Source organism: Coffea eugenioides, chromosome 6 (genome assembly GCF_003713205.1).
Source record: "Coffea eugenioides isolate CCC68of chromosome 6, Ceug_1.0, whole genome shotgun sequence".
NCBI classification, from domain to species: Eukaryota; Viridiplantae; Streptophyta; class Magnoliopsida; order Gentianales; family Rubiaceae; genus Coffea; species Coffea eugenioides.
The window spans coordinates 6,660,780-6,678,263 of NC_040040.1; the positions used below are offsets into that span (position 1 = coordinate 6,660,780).

Consider the following 17,484-nt stretch of genomic DNA (forward strand, 5'->3'; position numbering starts at 1 on the left):
AGTACTCTGATGAATGCCAAGCTTGAATACAACGTACCACTCACAAAATCCCAAGTCCTCCCTCACTACAATTATTATTATCATTCCAAGGTGGGAGAATGATTTCTGAACAACTTCCACCCCACCAAGATCAACGGTCTAGATTCCTCCAACGGATACGATTCAGCCGTATGATGGATCGTCTTCCGCTACACGTTCTGACAGCTCATAATCCTCAACGGCGGTTGGTGGTGCACGTCAAGATACGCCGAACGTGGGACCAATCACGTTGCTCGGTCGTGCCACGTTGGCCTTCAACGCGACAGCCCCTCCGCCTGTGCGCAGAGGCTCATCGCCAATTTTATCCCCCACGTTCTCCTACAGTTGCTCCTCTGTTTTTATTATACTCCTTACGTGCAATCATTTGCTGCACCGCCACTTTACCCTTCTGCCCTTGATTAATTTAACAATCAAATGCTCTATTTGACTAATATGCCCTTCTATTTAGCCCCTCCACCTAATTGTCTATTCCCCTCACCATTGATTAAAACCCAATTACACTTTTTTTTATTAACCCAACTACACTTAAAAGAAGGGGACGAATAGGAATTCAAACACAGACATGAAAAGACTCCGATGAATGGTGCATGCTTTTCTTTTACCATGTCATGAAATGATTCTTATTACTACTAATTCCCTACGTACAAAATCTCGAAGTATAGTAATTTTTCCTATTTTTTGAAAAATCATGAGCAGTAGTTAATTTGTTAGTATTGTCAAATATGAAAATTTATTCGTCTATGAACAAACAGATAGAATAGTAATCTCGACTTTCTAACTTTCGACTGTGTATTCAATATATTATCAATCACAACACTACAATCAGGTTAGAAAATAATTTAAAGTTTGATGACAAATTTGTCTTATCATAGTTGGACGACAACAATTTCACTCGCTTTCACATTAGGGGTTTCCTGAGATGAATAGTTTTCGTTCATCAACACTCACATGACGTGCATTTTTAGTTGCCTCATAGTAGGTATTCATGTCATGCTCGCCCAAAATTTTGTCTTGCATCACGGAGACTTTGCTCGCATATTTTTGGTCCTCAAATCTCAATCACAGCTACCAAATGGTATGGTGAAGATGAGACATGATGGCGTGATAATGATCTGCCATTCTGCTTTTGTCATTCAAATGTCAAGACATGCTCATTTGCTCCATTAAGCGTAAGTTTACCTTGTTCGGAGGGAACTAGAATTCGATCCTTTTTTTTTTTGACATTTCGACCATATGTATCAAATTGTCCTAGATTTCCTGCGGCTGCCAAATGGCTTCTCTGTTGACTTCAAGCAACAAAATGACTAAAGAGGATAATCAATCGGTTTACGAAGGGCAGAATCGGTTTGAACACAAAGAGGAAAAGTTAGGGGATATTTATCTTTATCAGTTTTTTTTTTTTAAATGTGCTAGTACGGTTTCATCCTTTGTTGAGAAGGTAACAGAGAAAGTTAAAAAATGACAATAGAAGTAGAGTAAATCTTATATATACCAATATTGTATATATTATCAGCGTTGAATCCATGATATAGGTATAAAATTTTAAATTCAAATTCAAATTTTATATAATTGTCATTCATCCAATACTGACAATGTAGCATAGAAAAGATTAATCTATAAAAGTAACACCCACCCTCTTTTCTAAATTTTATTTAGTAAGATATGGAAATACTAAAGTTTCTATATGCACACGAGGGTGCAATGACATTAGCTTCTTATTGCTAATGAATTGTTCTTGGCACTTATAAATGTATTAGTTTGCCGATGACTTGTTTTTTTTTTTTTTTTAATGTAAGCGAGAGGACTCGAATCCGAGATCTCACGCTTACACTCTTTCCCTCCGCATCATCCAACCCATCCCTCCCCCGTCTGCCGATGACTTGCAGTGTTAAATTACTGCACATGTTTCAGAGTTCGGAATTGAGAATCATATAAAAAACAAACATTAAAATATATATATCCTGTTTTGCTTATGAAAAATTACTTCAAAAAATTGCTATAATCTTAAGTACTTGCATAAGTTCTGAGGAGTTTAATTATTCATCATTAAAGTGTATACACTATCACTGTTAAATGTATGAGTTTAATTCAATGTTTTAAATAATCAAAGGTATCAAAGTTAGTAAGAATCATTATAAGAACACCAACTGTTATGAGCGAGGATTCTAGGATGAAATTGAGATGCAGGCCGCTCAATCAAAGCATGTAGTGGTTGTTTACTTGCTTACCTTTGCTCCATGCTGTCCAATTGGATCTTCAATTATAATCACCCCGAGGTGTTCTCCACCATGATTTCTGTTTCGCTCAAGTTTCCCGTAATTTTGTCGTGATAGAAAGAGAAATAATTATATATTCCATTATGTTTACAACAGCTAGAATACCGTAAATGTTGCTCAATCAGCTGGAAATTTTCTCCATAAAAAGCAAACGAACTAGGAAAAGAATTGCCACATTGAAGTAGACCCAAAAAAAAAAAACTATCAAATCCCACAAATAAATAGGAAATGCAAATGATCTGCGCCTTCTTTTTTCCCCAGGATCGTATTTATTTCCCTCTCATTACAGTTTTTGGATTCTGGTTAGGAGAGTGGCAGTTTAGTCAGTTCAGAAACTTAATACCCCCGCAAGTCATAAACCATTTCTTTGGAAAACTGGCCCTCATCTTGACTTATTTTTACCTCCTATTATCAATCTCTGTGACAGTGAATGGGAAACCGCCCCAGCAAGTGGCATCCCTCTCTCTTTTTAGTACTGGTTGAACCAGATATCAACTCTGAGCACAATTCCGAGGCATATCAACTGAACAACTGAGTAGCACGATTTCCAGGGGTATCACCGTATCAGGTCATCCGCATCGATTGTTCCAAAAAGAAGGTACCACTTCCAAAATTCCAACTTTATGCTTTTACGCTTTCACTTGTTTTACCCGTTTACTAGAAGTTGTATGACAATTCTGGATCCTGCACTCGATTTTCTTACCATTTCAGCACCGAATTCCGTTGGATCACTGTCTTTTTCTGCTTCTTTTTTCTGGGATTTTCATTAGGATTCCAATGACTGGTCTTGTTTTATGATGATATGTTTATTGGATGGTAAGGAATAGTGGAGATGATAGAATGCATCAGAGCATCACCTTTTCCTAGTTTCTGCATTTATGTCTTCCAATTTTTTTATTCTTTTTAGTATTTTGACAATAGGTTTTTCAAATATAGCATTTTAATATTCAGTCTTGGTGAATGCAAGAAATTCAACTGTATGTATTCAATTCTTACTTAAAGTTCGAAAATTTTATCTCTATGGATGGATAGCTTCTTCATATGGAGTCTGAAAATGGGGTTCAAGTCGAAGATGAAAAGAGTGGTTTTGTCGGAATGCGAACTAATGGAACTGGATCGGTTCAGGACGTGAAGGAGGATGGCAGCGTCAAAAACAATGAACAAGCATCTAATGAGAATGGCTTTTCTGAAATGAAGGCTAAGGTGACCATCAAGACATCAGGGTCAGGGACTGAATTGTCGAAGACTAATTCAAATGTGAATACTAAAAATTCGAGGACAGGTTCAAAACATAACAGTTTGAAGAAGAATAAGAACACTGGAAATCAAGATAGCTTGGGAGCTTCAGCTTTGCATGCTCGGAAGACGAAAGCAAGCTTAACTCAGAGCCTATCATTCCCTGCAAGAGTTTCTCATCCTGATGGTATGACGAGGAGCACTGACGCACTCACAGCGAAACTGGGTTCCAGACATTCTCAAACCACTGGGGTGAAGGCTGAAGCTGCTCGTTCAAATGGAACTCTCAGTTCAAGTGCCCGCTTGAATCAGGTCAGCAAGGGAGTAGCAACAAACGCTGGGGGTACAATCAGCAAGCGAACATCTTTAGGGTCTGTGCCTTGCCTTCGTCAATCCTTGGTGAGGTTTTGTTGGCTCAGTATTTTCTCCATTTCTACTTCACGTATCATCTCGTGTGTGATATTTGTCCTTATTTGTTTCCTCAGTCTACAAAATCGGTTTCTGCTAATGGAATTGCAAAGAAGGCAATATCAGAAGAGTAAGTGACTCATTTCATTTATATTCATTGAGCAAGAAATACTTGAAACAGTTTTGTTCTTTTTTGCTCTTATATCCATATTTACTTTTATTTTTTGTTTGAATGCTGGAAATCACCATGTTAAATCCGAATTAATGCAGTGGCGAAGGAGAAGGAAAACGTAATTTACCATCGTAATTAATTGGAAGTAAAGCACTTTTTAATCTGAATCAGTTGTTCATGCTTACAGATCACCTGACCAAAATCCAAAATCAATTAGAACAGGGGAGGATGATGCTCGCTCAACTACCTCTTCGTAATGTTCTTCAACATTTTACTCTAATTAAGCTATTGCATTGAAAACTTTTGCCTTTCATAGTACATGTTTTCTGTATCACTTTTAACCTTCATGACTTTGCCTCAATAATCAGTAGTACCACTCCTCGCGGGCAGCGGAGGGCTAGTGTTGCTGGATTTTCCTTTAGGTTGGAGGAGCGTGCTGAAAAGCGGAAAGAGGTATAAAATGCAATTTGAATAGCTTCTGTTCCTTTGAAGACATGATTTTATGTACAAATTACGAGTCTTCGCTTTGTTACTCAGTTCTTTTCAAAGCTGGAGGAAAAGATTCATGCAAAGGAAGCAGAAAAAAGTAACTTGCAGGCGAAATCAAAGGTGCCTGGTATTTTGTGATCCTTCTCTAAGTATTTGAATTTATGCGGTTCTCTCTGATTGATCTCTTGAAATCTGGATTTTTCATTTTTGACCTACTTTTACTGTCACCAGGAAAGCCAGGAAGCAGAGATAAAACAGTTCCGCAAGAGCTTGACTTTCAAGGCTACACCGATGCCAAGTTTCTACAAAGAACCCCCTCAAAAAGTTGAATTGAAGAAGGTAGACTAGATGTCAGTTTTAATACGGTACAGAGACTTTATTACGATCCTTGTCGAATATACACCATTTTTCAAAGATCTATGGCAAGATGAGAGCAGAGAAAATGGGTTGAGGAAGAAGGAATAGCATTTTTTGCCAACTTATGCATTTAGTTTCTACTTGGCCACTAAAATGGAGGTTAAAACTTCATCTTCAACTTCCAATTAAAATGTAGTACATTCTTGCTTGTGGTCTGTGGACATGAACTCTTTTTTAGGTTCACTATACGTCTGTAAGGGTCATCATTTGGCCAATTGAACCCGTAATACGCTGTGGCTTCATCATTGAAAAAGGGAAAAAGTTTGTAGCAAATCATATTGTCAGGCATTGCAGTTGCCAAATGAACGGTCGGCTCTTCTGCCTGCTCAAGTCTATTGGTGTCAGCAGGATACACACCACAATTACTTTTTGACAAGAGTCTATTAAGCACAGAATCAGTTGCTCAAAATTTTCCGTCTCTCTCTTTCTTATTTTAATGCTACATAGCGTGCGCCTTAATTAAAGTATCATCATATTGTTATTCATCGCTTGTTAATCATGCAGATTCCAACCACTCGTCCGGTATCTCCGAAGCTTGGAAGGGCCAAAAGCTCAATAAACGAATCCTCAGAAAATGGAGCAACTTGTCCTGGCAACGCAGCAGCGGTCACTGACAAGGGAAAGTCGCCAAAGGATTCTCAGGCAAATGGTGACAAGGGAAGTTCTGCTTCAAAGAAGCAACTGAAAAGGTTCCCATCCAAGTCCCAGAATCGGGAACCTTTGGCTGCTAAGGCTGAAGGAAAATCAGGCAAAATAAAAGTGCAACCAACAGAGGGGAAAGCTTGTACAGAGGATTCAGAAGATATTCAGAATGAGTCTACTGTCCATTCCCTTGAACTTGCAGGAGAGGTAGAGATGGAAGCTGATAAGAACTCTGCCGAGGACTAAGGGCCTTCTTACATTGATGTGAAAAAGGAAGGCTAGTGGGATGCTGTATTTAAATGTTTGTATATTGGTTGACTACGTGTTCATAGATTTATTTTATCTTCAAAATTGCGGATGTACAAATAATTGTTTTAATCTTTTCTGGTTTATTTTTCGACAGCTTTTGAATACTACAGTATATGAGAGATTTACTTTCCAAGAATTTGAGATGACTCCAATGCTTCGTCCTTCACAATCATTGCACGAGTGGTCACCTGCTGAACTTATGATTGGTAATGGTTCTATAAAATACTAGTAGAACAGCAGCAATGGCCGAAGGCTTTTGATTTTGATTTTAGATTATCACTCTAGTCTTCACTTGCTAGTAAGTGGTAATAATGGAACAAATGCAAATTGGCCACACCTCAGAACCTTTTATATTACTCCCTTATTAAGAAGTACTAATAAATAATGTAGTACAAACAGACTTGGATGCAGGCAGAAAGGCCCTTCGCATTTGCATGGATGGAAGATTATTGCGGGACTTCTACGTATGGAAGGGTCTGATGGATAAGGAAATGATAAATGGATTATATAACAAAATAAACCTTTTTTTAGAGATAAAACACGGCATCAAAAAGGAAAAATATTATTGGAAACTAATTAAGAGTCACAAAAACAAAAACACAGAATGGAGGTTTTTTTTTTTTAATGAGAAAAAAAAAATACTAGTTGTACAATGAACAGCAAGCCACTGACGAGGCAAGCCTAAAAGACTTCTTCTGGGGACGCTAGGCTGTCGGCAACTTCGATGATGGAGCCCCCAGAATGATATGGGCTAGTAGTCGGGAGTCCATAACTTACATATTGGACCGTTCCAATTTCACTCTTAGCAAACCAACTCTGAATTCTATGATCCATACACATCGTGAGGCCTTTTTAATGCTCTTAGGGCTAAGAACATGTGGTAAACGTATCCTGACCGAGACAGAATGACAAAAAAACTAGTACAGGATGGGACCCAGGGTTTTTTTTTTTCAAAAAAATGAAACTGGAAAGTCTCTCTCCCTCTCTATGGTATACTTTACGAGCTTAATGAAGTAGTTTGATGCTTCACAGTTCAGTTAAATAAAGTAGGCTAAATGTCACTGTAGGCACCTAAATTTTTAGAAAGTGACGCTTTAGTACCTTAACTTTTAGCTACGTCTATTGAATAACTTTTTTTTTATTTTGATAAAAAAGATCATTTTATTCAAACAATATATGTATTAATGGAGAAAAATATATCAAATAAACATGACACAGATACATATAGATCTGAAATCAATAGATATAACAGATCTAAGAAAACAATATAAATAAAGATAACATTGATGTTCCAATATATCTTCCATCCAAGTGAATTACTGTAACTCAATACATCAGTACATATCTGCTGACAATCAGATCTGATTGAAACTGATTCAAGTTCAAAAAGAAATTTAGATCTGAGAATGATGGAAAAATTGCAGATCTGAGAAATTAGATTCTAGTTCGTCAACTGAATATCTAAACTTATAAAGCTGCGTCTAAATAATTTATCAACCCAATTATGGTAAAAAATTTAAAAAAAAAAAAAAACAATTCAAGTGAAATTTTTTTTTTTTTTTTTCTCTTTCTTGTTGACTGGTTGACTTTTTGTATCAAATTACCCTTGATTTGATTGCACATGCCTCCGTGCATGTCACCTGCACCGAAATTAAGTTGGCAACCCAACTAGAAGGAAACAAAATAATTTTACCGCAAGCTTAAACACCCAATTGGCGAAACTACCGAGTTAAAGAAAGTATCAAGTGTCATTCTCCAAAAACGTTTATTTACCTACGGTAACATTATTCACTTATAGTTCTAAGAGTATTTATTACTCTTTCGTGAAATCATTTGTTCGTCTTCGGTACTAGTGGCCCATCCTTATCTTTGACCAGCTCAATCGTCCCAACCTAATCTAAAGTCCTGCACATATCTCCCTCCTCCAGCCTAAACAAGCAAAATCATCAGAGAAGTGGGCACCGATTCAAGATCCGTAGAATGTTGCATGTTACTACATTGAAGGGTTTGGCTTTGCAGCTGTTGAATGACTTTTTTTCGGTTGCTGATCATCAAAACCGTAAAATACAAGTCAAATGGGATACTCCTATTATAATAATACCCCACCAGGCCACCGAACCGTTCCTCCAACTGGAGAGTAATAATAATTCCAAGTTAGCCAGCTCATTCTCTTTGCCAGTCCTCTTAATCTTTTTTTTTATTATTAAAACGATAGATGTCCTATAATCTAATCTAGCCTAGTCTAAAGGGAAGGGGAGGGGGTTCGATGTGAGTACAGACTCCATCGATGAACGTCAATTAAGACCGCCACAAATTGTGACAAATTTGTGGGAGGCAGGCATTGAACCCCTGACCTCCAGCATCACCTTTAATGGTGATGACCACTGGACCAAATAGCCAGTGGCCAGTCCTCTTAATCATTAATGCAAAAAACAAACCTCTGAGTTGGTCCGAGTCAGAGAGACGCATGCAAAAAAAAAAAAAATTAGCCAATTATTGATAATCGTCACAATCACGCACACACTAGTATATCTCCACAAACAGAGCATTTCATACACAAGCTTGTTACTACAAAAAAAAAAAAAAAAAAAAAAGGGAACTCGTTTCTAAATTAGCCAATTATATATTTGATAATCATACCTTCCTAGCAATTACAAATTTCAGCTTCTGTTTTGATGTCTCAGTCACGAGAGATAATAATAATAGTGCATGCAAACAACCGTCACCGACACCCGTCACAACTGCGGTAAAAATCATCATCATTATTACAACTTGGTTCAGTTCCTCTTTTGACATCTTGAAGCTTACGAATTTAGGAAACTGATTAACGTCCAACTCAAAAAACACCCCATTTATTATTATGAATAATAGCGATGAGAGAGAAAGGACAGCCCACCACCACAAACAAGAAGGAAAACAAAGCAGAAAGGTACATTACATACAATACAACCCCGTGATTTTGCAAAGAAAAACCAAAGAGATGTTCTTCCAAGGATTGTGTATGTATATTCTTGTGCATACACTACTGTCGGCACCAGGCAGCCAAAAAAAAAGGGACTTAAATACAATAAAAAAATCGATATGTAATTACAGTATTTATAACAAAATGGAAAAACAAAGAAACTCTCTCCTCTTTTCTGTGGGTTTCCAAGGTGAATTTTACTTCTCAATCGAACATCCTCCCCACTTTATTTTGTCATGCACAATTTTCAAGTTCCTATAAAAAAAAGAACTGCCATAATTCAGGAAACTCTTTCTATTATCCATTTTTTCCATCCAGAATTGTTGGCACTAGGATTTAGTAAAAGAGAAGCCATTTACAGACCAGACCCATCCTCCTTGCTTGCTGCATCATCATTGCGTTTCAATATTCCCTTCTTTTTTCTTTTTTTTTTTTACCTTTGACAATTTCCTGGGGGTGCAAAAAAACATTAATGACAGCTAGTGAATTGAGAATCCTGCCCAAAAGCCCCCAGCATTCTACAAGCCACTTCCATCAATTTCCCTGCACGAGTAAAAAAGGATTAAATTAAGACCCCCATGTTCCCAACACCCAATTACTACTATTAATTAATTATCCCTAATCAATACATTACAACAACAGCATAATAAATTAGCAAAAAAACTTGATCAATACAACACCATCACAAGTTAAATTAAATAATATGACCAAGAATAAGGCAGGGCGATACATAGAGTCTATTAACATCAAATTTAGAGTCAGAGAGCAGTTCAGAAAATTGATGACTGCAACAAGAAGATTAGGATCCAAAAACTCGGGCTCATATCCACCAATTCCGGCCAAATATATACATGTATATGTATATTAAAAAAGGAATTCATGGCAAGAGCCACATGAAAACCATGGCATCTCAAGACATGACATGAGAAATTATCAGGAGTAGGGTCAAAAGACAGGCTTTTCTCAAGACTGAAGGTAGGAATCCATGAGTGTGGCGTGGATCACAGCTGGGGTTGCGTTGGAATCTCTTTCAAGGCATTTCTTCCTATGGGCTCAAACCATACAAAACCAAACCCCCTTCCATCAACACTTCATTGTTTGAGATATGCTTCTTTCTTTTTAGATCCACTCCACACTAATGGCTAATGCACAGGGATACGTTCCAAGGGTCACCGACACCACCACCACCACCACAACCACCTAACATTCAATCCTAAAACTATTTATTCATCCTTAAATCCAATAACGCACACTTTGAATAGTACAAAACCCGACACCCACCTAATCTGAGGATCGACAAATAATGCTCCAGCTAGTTTGTTTATTTATTAAAAGTAAAACAAAAAGAGTAGTGACAAAGAAAGAAAGCTGATTACTATATTATTATGATGTAATGGGGCTCTCACTCAATTGGAGTGCAAAAGCCTAAAGTGACAACAGTAGTATTTACTTAGCTTAGTCCCCAATTAATCCAATTAAGTTAGAGGCCATCACTGACGCGCAATTCTCATCATCTCACTGACTGGCCTCTTTTTTTATTTTTGACCCATTTATCCTATCAATTTACTATCAAAATTCAACCACCGTTCACTACTATCTCTGCAGAAATATTTGGCATTGGTTTTACACAAATATTTCCACCCTTTTTGTCAACCTTTATTTCCTTATCTATGGATGCACGCGCAACTGCGCAAGCGTGCCAGAGGTGAAATTTGTGTTCATCCTAAACAAACGCAATTTAATTACTGCTGCTATATAAAATCCAATATTAGAAACAAAAACTAATTTTTTTTAAAAAAAAAAAATGGTTAAAGAAGAAAGAATTATACCTCTCCTTGGCTTCACAGCATCCTTGGCCACAGGAGGGGAAGACTTGGGCGCAAGCTTAGTTTCCTCCGGCGGCATTAATACTCCATCGATTCCCTGAACGGAGATTCTGCCGTCGGTGTATATATCAGGATCGAACAAATAAGCAGAACCGTCCCCTTGCCCAAACTTCACCGACCCATCAGCTTCCTCAGCCACCACCTTATGCGGCAGTCTCAATGTATCATACCTCACTTTCCCAAATCTCCTCACCGCATTGTACATACTTTCCTCCGTCTGGTACTCGGGAATCAAATGATAATACACAATTTGCTCCGGCGCACCTGGCTCGCTCAGTTGATCTGTTGTTAACTTAGCCATTGCCTCGTCGTTCGGCGCCAGAACCGTCAACACGTACCCCTCCGACACTAATCTCCCCATTTCTGAGGCCAACGATGTCAGGTTCACCAGAATATCGGCTAACTCGTTGTACCCGCCGTAATGTAACAGCGTCTGAATAAAATCTTTGATCTGGGCCTCGCCGTCGAAATGATGGTGAGGTCCGCCTGGCCCAGGAGCTGGGGCTGGTGCCAGGGATGGCCCCGGAGCCATGGCATCATATATGGGGAGAGCTGGAGGAGACCCTGCTGGGGCAGGACTGGCGGGCTTCTTCAGTCGGTGAGTCCTTGGGTCTACTTCCGGTGCTCCTTCGGGCAAAACAGCCGATATGGCCCTGAGGCTGCGCCGGGAGTTGAAATCTTGTTGGACTGATTTAGGTATCAACACGCGCTCTATCCCGTGAATAATGCCGTCGGGCCGAACGATGTCGTTGGGCTTGAAGATTCTGGCGACGCTGATGTGGTCGTCGCCGTTGCGGTGAGAAATCCTGAGGCTCTCGTCGAAAGCATCCTTGCAGAGGCTGGCGTGGTGGGAGGATTTGTTGGAGCTGCGGTGGTGAGGCCAATGAGCAGAGTCAATGCGAGAGGGTATCATGTGAAAGAGCAAGAGATTCTGCAAGGACTTGAGATTGCCTGGCTCCAGCAGAAACCGCTTGAACTCGGGGTCCAAATCCCTCTCCAAGGCCTCATTCTTGGGGGCGAAAATGGTGATGTTGTGCTTGGAAACAGCCTCTTCTAGAGTCTGCAACAGAAGGGCCTTCTCCACGAGCTCAGAGAGCTCGGTGTAATGGGAGTCCAGAAGGGCTACCAGAACGGAGTTAGAGTTAATCTGGGGGGAGGTTGCTGAGGTTGAGCTTGACGAGTGCTTCTTGGAGGAGGATGAAGAATTTTCACGCAATGTAGCACCAGCTGTAGAACAGACAAAGATCATCAAGAGGAGTAATAGCCGGAAAACGCCATAGATCTGAAAGCCCATGGCGCCTGTCCTGTCCCGAAGACCCTCCTGTCACTACTTTCTCACTGTACAAAACTCTAGAATGCGTTTTGTGTATCTTTGGTCCTTTCCTCTCTCTCTCTCTCTCGCTCGCTCTTGTGAAGAAGAGCTGTACCTGGATGGGGGAAATAAAATGTTAGACTTTTTGTTTTAGCGTAGGCAGTAGGGCTGTGCGTTGTTTGGTGGAATGGTATTAAAAGTAGCAGTTGTGGGACTACGGAAGAGAGAGAGGCAGATATTGAAGTGTATGTTGTGTGAGGGAGGGAGGGAGGGAGGGTGAGGCTTAAGGCCTAAGGGTAAGGGGGCATAGTTTTGTGCCTGAGGTTTGGTAAAAAGGAGGAGAGTTGGGAAAAGAAATGCACCGTAGGAGATTGCTTGGAGATTAAAAAGACCGGGACAGGTGGAAAGAGGGAAACAATTGGAACCCGCGGGAGACAATAATGAAAAGTTGTTGTTTCGGACACTTCATAATTCTTTTTTTTTTTTTTCAAACGCTTCTGGTGGATGGTAGTACTTATTACCTTTCGTATGCTTTTGATTACAAAATTACTACTGTCATGGCTTTGATCTTTTTGATTAACCCTGTTCAAATGTGGTTAATCTCTTATCCATTCATTAAACTTGTGCTACCCTTTATCACTACTATCTTTTGCTAACTTTTACGTGAATTAATTAACACTAGCTATAAAGTTATGGTCAATGTTTATATTGGTCCCAAAACGATAAAATCTAAAAATTAGTGGCCCTAGATTGTGCTATGCTAATTGTTTGTGAACTAAAGATGTAATCAGTTGTTTGGATTGTGGCCTTGTTTGGAACCCAAGTTTTTTATCAAGTTTGTCTGCTACAAATTTTTTAAAAACTTTAACTACAGTAATCTCAAAAAATTTCTCAACATTTTACACTATACACTTCAAAAATCTATACATTTCAAAAAAAAATTTAAAAATTCTACAGTAAATTGCAGTAAAGTTTTAGATAAACTTTCAAAAAACTCACCTTCCAACCAGGGCATAATTTTATGTAGAAAATTTTTTACATTTTAGTTAATTAATTTTTTTACCTCATTTATATCATATTGTTATAATATATTTTTCTATAAAAATTTTTAAAAATAGCAATACAAATGAAAGTATTTTGTCATATATATATAATTGTACTTAGAAGTAAAAGTAATGGCGCACTTATTAGGAGTCTACACTGATTAGTATTGTTACACTAGGGGGTAGGAGGGGGGGCGGGGGGGGAATGTATGCTTTCCGGATGAATATATGTGCTGGGGTATTGGACAGGCTGGAAAATGGGACCACGCGGTGGACGTCGGTGGCTTAGCTGCCTCCATTCCATTTCCATTTCCCTTGCTGGCCATTTATTCGGCTCGCAAGTCAAACGTAAGCCAAGCCACTGCTGTCTTAATTCCACCATTCATCTGTCATTTTACATTTGTTTTTTGTCTTTGCTTCTTATAGGTGTCACTCCAGAGTCCAGTCCACTCCTCGTGCTTATTTCTTCTTCTTCTTCTTCTTTTCTTTCTGTTAATTACTAATTACTAGTATCAATGATCAGGCATCTTCGGGAGTTCTGCCTTTTATTTCTTCGCCGAACATGCGGATTTTTCAAGCCTGGCATTAGGCGCTCAAGACTTGAGAAAGACCTAAAAATTTGGGTCAAAATCAGAAGCTTAATACTACTGAATTAACTCCTCCTTAATGCCTCTGTACAGCTAGTAACGCATAAAGTGGATTTAATAAGAATATCTATAATTACACAAGTTCCAAAAGACAAATATCTATAAAAAATGAAAATGACAAATAAATAATCAAAGAAAGCCGGCTATCTTTTAAAGGAATTCGAAATCGTAAAGTTCCTAAATACTTTTGCTCCTTTAGCCTGATATACAACATAAGCTATGAATGCCGCCAACTATCCAAAGTTGGTGTATGTAACCCTCTTTTATTTATAAGCTATCAATTTTGGTTAATAATATAAAACTTAGTGCTAAATGCATATTTTGTGGATTTGCCGACAGGGCCAAGATTTGTTAATGCCATTCTTGACCTTGGGATATTTGTCTTACATAAGTGATCAAATTTATTCCTATCAAATTTATTTTTTAATATCAAGAAGTCCTACTTTATAAAATACGTCATTTTCCATGATCATTGCCCTGTATGAATTGTCATTTTCTGTCAAAAAATTACATCATTTTTCGTGATCACATTTTTCTATTACCTTTTTCCCTCACACACATCAAATCGCTACAGTAATTTTTTCATGAAAAATGCAATCCAAACGAGCCAGACAATCTCAACAACCAATGGGTTTGTTTGGATTGCTTCATATTTCCCCAATTTTATTTGCTTACATCATCTTTACAATTTCCAATACACCTTTTTATCTTCCCAATATCTTTTTATCTCACATACATCACATCACAAAAAGTGTTACAGTAAAATATCCCAAATAATCCCAAATAACTTACAATCCAAAAATATATAATAAAGAGTATCAGTTCTTCATGATACACTTTGGTGCTTGAAATTAAATATGGGTTTATTATATATTGTATTTTAAGTTGTAAAGATCATATTCTTTTGTTTCTAAATATGTTGGGTTAACATTAATTTCTCGATCTTGATATAAATTGGCGATGAGGACATCTAACTAATTAAAGCATTACTCCTAAACTCCACTAACTTAGGTTGTGTTTGGATTACATTTTTCATGATTTTTCATGGAAAAATTACTGTAGCGATTTGATGTATGTGAGGAAAAAAGGTAATAGGGAAATGTGATCACGGAAAACGACATAATTTTTCGACGGAAAACCGCAATCCAAACAAGGCCTCATTCTATTTATGCGGAATGTAAATATGGTGCGTGTTGAATTAAACTCGTTTTAATCCAGCCTGGAGTTACAGCCTTGTTTGGATTGTGATTTTCCGTCGGAAAATTACATCATTTTTCGTGATCACATTTCCCTATTACCTTTTTCCCTCACATATATCAAATCATTACAGTAATTTTTCCATGAAAAATCGTGAAAAATGCAATCCAAACACAACCTACTAACAAATCAACAGGAGCAGCACATGAATGATGAATCCACATGCAGCGGAGGCGAGTGAGTAACAGGTAATTAAAGTATGGTCCGCGGCTTCGGTGTTTCGACTGGGAATACTTCTTTATTTCTCTACCCACTCTGATTCCACCACCAACATGTTGGAATTCTATGCCCTGTCAAGTTGTCATGCTCCTGCTGGGAAATGGGGCAGCCAAGATTTGGCTAAAAAGATGTTCGATACAAATTTCATTTTATATATCATTTTTCACGTCACATGTGGACTTATAAAATTTTATTAAATAATTATACATTGTGAAAAAAAATTATATCGTGTTTAAATTGAGTTACATCAAAATCGGTCCGGAAAAAAATTTCTGTTGACCGTCCCGCCCCTGATTCCTCGTGCTGTGTTGTTGGGCAGATATATACTCCAGAGCCCGGTCTTTTTTTTTTTTTTTGTGTCTTTTTAGTCCTTGCTTCTCTTTACTCTTTTAGGGGTCTAATAAATTTATGATAATTCATTAGGTTTTTTTAAAAAAAATAAAAGGCGAATGGGATTTAAAAAACTAGACATTTATTGAGATTTTATTGCTCTTAAATAAATGACATTAATCGGAGGTGAGAGGGTGTGGAAACAGGTGGACTGTCAAGAGTTAAAATGTCATTGTCAGCGAAGCAGTCTACCAAGCTTGTCTTCCCGCTGCAATTAGATGTCGCATTGCACTCTTATTGCTTCACAAAATTTTATTTTAGTGTTTAAATTTCTTATCCTGAAATTTTTTATTTTCCGTTCAATGAAATTTCATGCCTTTACAAAGAAGAAGGAAGTTATCAGGAAAAAAAAAGAAGGAAGAACTTACTATTCAAACAAAGTACCTAATAATTGTGGCTCCTTTTTTTTTTTATTACACTAATGTTTAGAAATATTACAATTCATGAATGCGTGTGTACCTAATAACTGTTTTTCAACTATTTTTTTAATTTCATATACATTATATCAGAAGAGTGTTACAATATTTTTTCTTTCAAACAAGTTATCCCAAATACTCTTTTACAGCAGCGTTACATCAAAAATATTTTTTTAATCATTTTTAAAAAAAATTTTGTTCAACGACTTTTAAATTTCAAGTAAAAAAAAAAAAAACATCTCTGGGTTTGTTTAGATTGGGTTTTATTTCCTCAAATTTATTTGCTTACATCATCATTACAATTTCCAATACACCTTTTTACCTTCCCAATTACCTTTTTATCTCACATACATCACATCACAAAAATTGCTACAGTAAAAATATATCTAATAATTCACGATACAAATAGACTTACCGACCTAGCACATACGCAATACAGCAAGAACCGCAGAAAATTTTTTTTTTCCCAAATATCTCTTTAATCACACACGCATCCCAAAAACTTTCTCGACATAATCGTTAATCCAAACAGGGCAGGTACCATTACTGCCTGACAGACAGAGCAAGTTAAGTTGAAAGTGCTGGACCGACAGAAATTTTTACTTTCCACCTAAAACGGCTGCGGCTACGGCTACGGCTAGGCTCAGCCAACAAGCTCCCTCCCATAAAGAGGAAAGAAAGAAAGACAGAAGCCGGGTGGTGGCTTATAACTGTACATACGTATGAATCTACGTAGTAGCGGTGGTATTGAAGTATTGATGAGGAAAGGTGGAAGGCGGGCAAGGTGTCGTTGTCTGAGTCTGACCCCCACCATGATGAATTATGAAAGAAAAACTTAAAAGTGCCATTATTTCTACGCTAAGTTACGACGTCCACCGTTGCTTTCACAGCGCGTGTGATGCGTGAACTTGGTGCTTCCGTCATCTCACCTCATTATATAATGGGGACACTTCTCCGAATGGAAGATTACTTGTCACCGTCGGATTTATTATTCTCTTTTTTTTTTTTTTTGTAGTACGACTTGGCATCCATCAAGATTACAGCCACATTAAAATTATTCCCCCCAAAAAAAAAAAAAAGACTAACTTAAAATCAGGGTTAATTTGGTCAACTGAAACTGACAGTGGATTCTGCTCACACCATGAGTTTTACGTGTAATTAGTAGTAAATTAAATGCTTCGACAGAAATTTGTAAAGGAAGAGAAAGGGAACATAATTGGACTCTTTTGCCCATCCATTTTGTCGGTGCGAATTGTGAATTCGGATATTTCTCATTTTCAGCAATAAACCTCCCACACACTCCATTTATCTCTTCTCCCTTCCTTCACACATCTAAAACAAAGCATTTTGATCCCTCACGTCCT

The 17,484-nt window shown here is 37.8% G+C and overlaps 2 protein-coding genes across 4 annotated transcripts; one reads left to right on the forward strand and one right to left on the reverse strand.

Moving 5' to 3' along the window:
• The first annotated feature begins 2,700 nt into the window (after positions 1-2,700).
• Positions 2,701-6,060, forward strand: LOC113776507 (protein WVD2-like 4). Of its 3 annotated transcripts, none has more exons than XM_027321687.1 (8): positions 2,701-2,913; positions 3,348-3,950; positions 4,037-4,089; positions 4,319-4,384; positions 4,500-4,584; positions 4,669-4,740; positions 4,852-4,959; positions 5,542-6,060. In XM_027321687.1, exons 2-8 carry the CDS (start codon positions 3,357-3,359, stop codon positions 5,923-5,925), a joined length of 1,362 nt encoding a protein of 453 aa, XP_027177488.1. In that variant the 5' UTR covers positions 2,701-2,913; positions 3,348-3,356; the 3' UTR covers positions 5,926-6,060. The 3 variants fall into 3 exon arrangements, with proteins under 3 accessions (XP_027177488.1, XP_027177489.1, XP_027177490.1); XM_027321688.1 differs by having other exon boundaries at positions 4,503-4,584; XM_027321689.1 differs by having other exon boundaries at positions 2,702-2,913; positions 3,441-3,950.
• Positions 6,061-8,900: 2,840 nt separating this feature from the next.
• On the reverse strand, positions 8,901-12,408 carry LOC113775935 (fasciclin-like arabinogalactan protein 15). The gene is made up of 2 exons (XM_027320988.1): positions 10,780-12,408; positions 8,901-9,493 (listed from the first exon to the last, which is right to left on the reverse strand). The coding sequence occupies exons 1-2, from the start codon at positions 12,128-12,130 to the stop codon at positions 9,420-9,422; spliced, it is 1,425 nt and encodes a 474-aa protein (XP_027176789.1). The 5' UTR covers positions 12,131-12,408; the 3' UTR covers positions 8,901-9,419.
• Between the last annotated feature and the right edge of the window lie 5,076 nt (positions 12,409-17,484).